Source organism: Amphibalanus amphitrite, unplaced genomic scaffold (genome assembly GCF_019059575.1).
Source record: "Amphibalanus amphitrite isolate SeventyFive unplaced genomic scaffold, NRLGWU_Aamphi_draft 000017F_arrow, whole genome shotgun sequence".
NCBI classification, from domain to species: domain Eukaryota; kingdom Metazoa; phylum Arthropoda; class Thecostraca; order Balanomorpha; family Balanidae; genus Amphibalanus; species Amphibalanus amphitrite.
This window is the reverse complement of record NW_024881513.1, coordinates 1,643,464-1,649,238: the sequence shown is the minus strand read 5'-3', so window position 1 is coordinate 1,649,238 and position 5,775 is coordinate 1,643,464. Positions and strand designations below refer to the sequence as shown.

The 5,775-nt window shown below is 52.1% G+C and overlaps 1 protein-coding gene across 4 annotated transcripts; it reads right to left on the bottom strand.

The window, feature by feature from the left end:
* Positions 1-222: 222 nt before the first annotated feature.
* Positions 223-5,701, bottom strand: LOC122387823 (vitamin K-dependent protein C-like). Of its 4 annotated transcripts, none has more exons than XR_006257687.1 (7): positions 5,370-5,646; positions 4,889-5,035; positions 4,005-4,127; positions 3,578-3,668; positions 2,005-2,131; positions 1,330-1,560; positions 223-1,294 (listed from the first exon to the last, which is right to left on the bottom strand). XR_006257687.1 is itself a non-coding variant. In XM_043378373.1 (6 exons), the coding sequence occupies exons 1-6, from the start codon at positions 5,537-5,539 to the stop codon at positions 1,385-1,387; spliced, it is 888 nt and encodes a 295-aa protein (XP_043234308.1). In that variant the 5' UTR covers positions 5,540-5,701; the 3' UTR covers positions 223-1,384. The 4 variants fall into 4 exon arrangements, 2 of the variants coding, with proteins under 2 accessions (XP_043234308.1, XP_043234300.1); XR_006257682.1 differs by having other exon boundaries at positions 4,889-5,089; positions 5,370-5,644; XM_043378373.1 differs by having other exon boundaries at positions 223-1,560; positions 4,889-5,089; positions 5,370-5,701.
* Positions 5,702-5,775: the final 74 nt, after the last annotated feature.

Genomic DNA, 5,775 nt, shown 5'->3' with positions numbered 1-5,775 from the left:
GCTGCTGTTTTTACTTTTTGTAATATCTTGGTTTGTGAAATACTTATGTATTGGCCGACCAATTGATTAATATTTTTGACAAAGTTTATGTCAGTCAAGGTAGCGAGAGCGCGAAACAAAAGTTGCATTTGAGTATTTTCACAAGTGTTATCAGTAACGTCCTGATGTTACGCTGCTTCTGGACACTTCCTCGTCCTGCGACACGAATAAAACACAACATGCTCGCTGATCATGCCTCTAATTTACTATTACAAAGAAAGACATGGCCGAAGCGCACACACAAACTCCGCCTCCAATGCGTATCTCACTCCTTTATCTGGAGTAAATGAACGAAAAGGACGTCCCACGTCAAACAAACGTCATTGCTTACCAACATTTGAACAGCTCTCGACAAAATTTGGTCAATCGATGTCAGTCTTATGCAGATGAAGGCATATGAGGTGTTTCAGTTGATGTCTGGAACAAATTGGGAACTCGCGAAAATATGGGGGATTTGTTTCGTTCGAGGTATGAGCTATTATTCCAAAAACATATATTATCGCGGAATTCGTACCATACGCTCTTACTAGCTATACGATGAGGGCGCAAACTAACTCCGTGGCTAATGGGGCATAAAACGACAAATAATCGCCAGCAACGCACTGGCCCAACATGATCCGAGTCGCGGGCAGATACACTCGTGATTTCGGCACTTTTATCGCCTATTGCTGATCGCTTTGACTTGGAAACGGGAGACCAGTTTTGACCGAGCGGGTCGGAGCACGGGCCAGTTTTGACTGGACGGGCCTGACCTCGGGTCTGGTGTTTATATCAGTCCTGACACATTTGTCTGCTGTTTGTGCCAATTCTGACACATTTGTCCGGTGTTACTGTCAATTCTGACACATTTCTCCGGTGTTGTTACTGTCAATTCCGACACACTTGTCCGGTATTACTGTCAATTCTGACACATTTGTCCGGTGTTACTATCAATTATGATACATTTGTCCGGTGTTACTGTCAATTCTGACACATTTGTCCGGTGTTGGCGCAGCTCAGTTCTGACACATTTGACCGATGTTGGTGCAGCTCAGTTTTGACACATTTGTCCGGTGTTGGTAGGGCTCAGTTCTGACACATTTGTCCGGTGTTGGCGCAGCTCAGTTGTGACACATTTGTCCGGTGTTGGCGCAGCTCAGTTCAGACACATTAGTCCGGTGTTGGCGCAGCTCAGTTCTGACACATTTGTCCGGTGTTGGTAGGGCTCAGTTCTGGCACATTTGTCCGGTGTTGGCGCAGCTCAGTTCTGACACATTTGTCCGGTGTTGGTAGGGCTCAGTTCAGACACATTTGTCCGGTGTTGGCGCAGCTCAGTTCTGACACATTTGTCCGGTGTTGGCGCAGCTCAGTTCTGACACATTTGTCCGGTGTTGGCGCAGCTCAGCCAGCCCAGGATGTCCGGGTGGTAGAGGCTGGTGTACACGCCCGGGTCGTTGGGCTCGTTACATCCCCAGCCGAAGCTGGTCACTCCCACCAGGAACCAGCGGTAGTACTTGGGATGGTAGAACATCAGAGGCCCGCCTGCCGGTGGGAATGGAATACACAACACAGGCATGTGCTGAGGACCCAGTGGAACATATTTCATGCTTTGAAAATGTTACAGATGCGTGTTTTGTAAACCGTTAAATTGTTCCATGTAAGGACTCGCTTACATCGCCGAAAATCTATCGTACGTGAAGTGATAGAAAAGCCACATGCGACATTTTAAAGTTCCCACAAGCTGCGCGAACATTTTTAGTTGTCAGCGAGCATGATAAAGCCAAGAGGTCCATTAGGTGTGGGCATAAATACCCTAATGAGATGTTTAAATTCATCGCCGGGCGAGGACTGATCACACAGTCGCAGCTCAGCGGTCCGCGGAGTGTTTGCGACTGTACGGCCGGGGTACCCGCGCGGCCGACCGCTGCACTGACCCGAGGCGGCCGGCCGCTGCACTGACCCGAGTCGGCCGGCCGCTGCACTGACCCGAGTCGCCGAGGCAGGCGTCGGTAAGGTCGGACACCCCGCAGAGCATCCTCTCGGTCAGCAGGCCGGGCCGCTCGCGGTACTTGGTGGCGGCCGCGCAGTGGTCGTGCCGGATCATCTCCATCCACTGCCGGCAGCGCACAGGTGGCCGCGAGGGATATTACCTTTAGATTAGGCATTCTCTGTCAACTGAGGCCATTGTGGGACCCCGGGATGAGAGGACAGCCGAGACACGGGCTGAATCGACCACGGGCGGTACGTCACAGTGGCTGAGCCCGTCGCGGTGAGACCGGAGTGCCCCGGTGGGACAGGTCGTCCAAACAATCCAGCGGTCACCCTTTTGGATTCGCCGTCCAACTAGGGCTGTCAATGCTGCCAAACATACAGGATCGCGGGTGGACCAGCCTCACGGCCGACGGGATGTAAACTTCTCACAAAGCGTGACCACGACCCGCACGTACGCAGCTTTTGTCGCTGACCTACTCCGCTCTCGTTCGACGCTCACAAGTCACAATGGCTAACAACCGTATGCAACATTTATTGTTATCCGATCGTTGTTGGCAACCGAAAGGTGAGCTTCACACAGTTTCAGAGTTCGGAAGCATTTATCAAAAGGCGGTCGCGTGATAATTGAACAATTGAACATGCCGCGGAACACGGACATTGCGGCACAGGAGACGTTTTGCTACCGCTACGCAAGCGACGGGAAGTGAAGCTATTGGTCACTGCGGCACAGCATAACTGCAGGCGTTCTACTGCTGCCATCTAGCGGCGAAGGGTGAAGTTACTGGTCACTGCGGCACAGCATAACTGCAGGCGTTCTACTAATGCCATCTAGCGGCGAGGGATGAAGTTACTGGTCACTGCGGCACAGCATAACTGCAGGCGTTCTGCTACTGCCATCTAGCGGCGAGGGGTGAAGTTACTGATCACTGCGGCAGCCGGCACAGCATAACTGCAGGCGTTCTACTACTGCCATCTAGCGGCGCGAGGTGAAGTTACTGATCACTGCGGCACAGCATAACTGCAGGCGTTCTGCTACTGCCATCTAGCGGTGAGGGGTGAAGTTACTGATCACTGCGGCACAGCATAACTGCAGGCGTTCTACTACTGCCATCTAGCGGCGTGAGGTGAAGTTACTGATCACTGCGGCACAGCATAACTGCAGGCGTTCTACTACTGCCATCTAGCGGCGCGAGGTGAAGTTACTGATCATTGCGGCACAGCATAACTGCAGGTGTTCTTCTACTGCCATCTAGCGGCGAGAGGTGAAGCTACTGATCAGTGATCACTGCGGTACAGCAGGCATTCTGCTAATGCTATATAGGCGAGAGGGGAAGCTACTCGCCATCGTGGCAGAGTTGCGGGGGCCTGCTACTGCAGCACTACTCGTATAGGCGTCCAAAAAACGCAATGTCATACGGATTCGGTGATCGAGAGGCTGTTTGCTGGTCGTAGACTCAACTCGTCACTCGACGTGCTTCTATATCTCAATATCTAATATCTAATAGCGGTAATAGGTATCTCAATAACAAGGTTAACAAACCAATCACTGTTCAGAGACGAGTCCTACCTTGCTCTTCATGAGGACTTCCGACTGTCGGCCGCGGTAGGAGGTGCGGCCCCAGCCGGCCGTCACCACCCACGGATCGGCCACCGGAAACCTGACGGCATTCAACACACGCTCTCAACACGATCGCAGTCGCATGCACACTGCCCAAGCACTCGGTGTAATAGGCATCGTGTCTGTCGCTTTTTGTTTTCCTCGTTAGTGTAGCGCTAACAATTAACTATTGCTATATTCACTTGATAAAACTATTTTGGCAATAAGTTCACTCAAGCGCCATGGACCACCTCCGAAATGAATCTCACTGACCGAACCGTCCTGACCAGCGTTTTATGCCGGAATTGTTATCAGCCTACGCAAAAAGACACAGACTAAAACCGCAAACCCCACCGAGGAGCCTCCCACGGTTTGGCGTGAATTCCGGGCGGCTTACTTGAGATCGTACGGCAGGCAGATGGGGTAGATGACCGCGGAGATGTTGACAGGCCGGTCGAGCTCGATCAGCGCGATGTCGCTGTCCTTGTTCTCATTGCGGTACTGCACCTTCATCACCGCCCTGCCGTTGACGGCGCAACCAGTCCCGTGTTATGTCACAGCGATCTGTACAGTTTCCTAGCCACCGTTCCTAACACTCTGTGATGCCTATTGTTGAGCCAACGGGCAGTACTAATCACTGCGGCACAGCATAACTAAAGGCGCTCTGCTACTGCCATCTAGTGGCGAGAGGTGCAGTTACTGATAATCGCGGCACAGCATAGCTGCAGGCGTTCCGCTGCTGCCATCTAGTGGCGAGAGATGAAGTTACTGGTTGTTGCGGCACAGTATAACTGCAGGCGTTCTGGTCCTGGCATCTAGTGTCCAGAGGTGAAGTTACTTGTCATTGCGGCACAGTATATCTGCAGGCGTTCTGGCCCTGTCATCTAGTGGCGAGCAGTGAAGTTACTGGTCATTGCGGCACAGTATAACTGCAGGCGTTCTAGTCCTGCCATCTAGTGGCCAGAGATGAAATTACTGGTCATTGCGGCACAGTATAACTGCAGGCGTTCTGCTACTGCCATCTAGCGGCGAAAGGTGAAAAGACTGATCACTGCGGCTTAGTGTGATTGCAGGCGCTCTGTTGCCGGATAGGAAAACCGGCGGACTAAGCCGGGGCCGTGGTGTGCGAGCCGGGGCCGGGGGAAGGGTCTTGTTAGGGGTCATGGCACCGATGCCCCTGCGGTCGGCACCGACAGCCTGCCAGTGCTTACGGAGCGAAATTTCTCACCGTATCGCCATCCCACAGTGATGCCTGTTCAGAGGAGGGAGGTGAACACGTACCTTTTGATGCCGCGCACCTGCACCTCCGGTGGGCTGCTGCGCGCGTAGTGCATGCCCAGCACCACCTCGGACATCTCCCACTGTGTGGGCGAGCGCAGGTTGGCCAGGCAGTGCGCCGCCGTGGCCACGAACGAGTCCGAGACGAGGCTGCCGGCGCAGTACGGCAGGTTCGGGATGGTGGCCATCGGCGACGTCCTCTTCCTGCCGCACCGTCGACCGGCGTCACCGTCGGGGATTTATTCAGCGTTACCACACCCACTACATGCAGAGTGGTAGACGCTGACACCACTACTCACTGAGGCTTCATAGCCCTGCCTGGACCGGCTGTCCTACGCGGGTGTGATAGATGCACACTTACGAACAATGAAAGAACTTAATCGCAGCTGAAAAGTATTTCTTTTTTAGTAGGTGCCTAATCGCTGGAGAAGAAAGTAAGCAACAATGAACAAATACAACATAAAATGTACGATAACTACCTTACCTGATAGCAACGATCCATGGAAATTCATTCCTGCTTGTTTCTAAGCCATTGACGATCCTCGAATTCGCTGTGCCAGGCCGCCCACACGTGCAGTTTAACCCTTCTCCTAAGTTAATAATCGTCGTGAAAAGCAGATAAATTTTAACATTGAAGCAAAACGTTTTTAACATAATAATAATAATAATTTAACGATCCACCTATCTAAGGCATGTACTTCAAAATTTAATGGATTTTCAATAACCCAAGGTAGAATTTGGATGAAAAAAAGCAAACTGGGCCAAATGGCAGAGTTTCGAGGTCGAAGCTCGCGTATGTTCACTTATTGCACCACCGAACTGATAACAAACGCACTCCGGTTTGGAGGCAGCGCACAAGGAACCCTACCAAGTACCGTTACAAAGCCGCG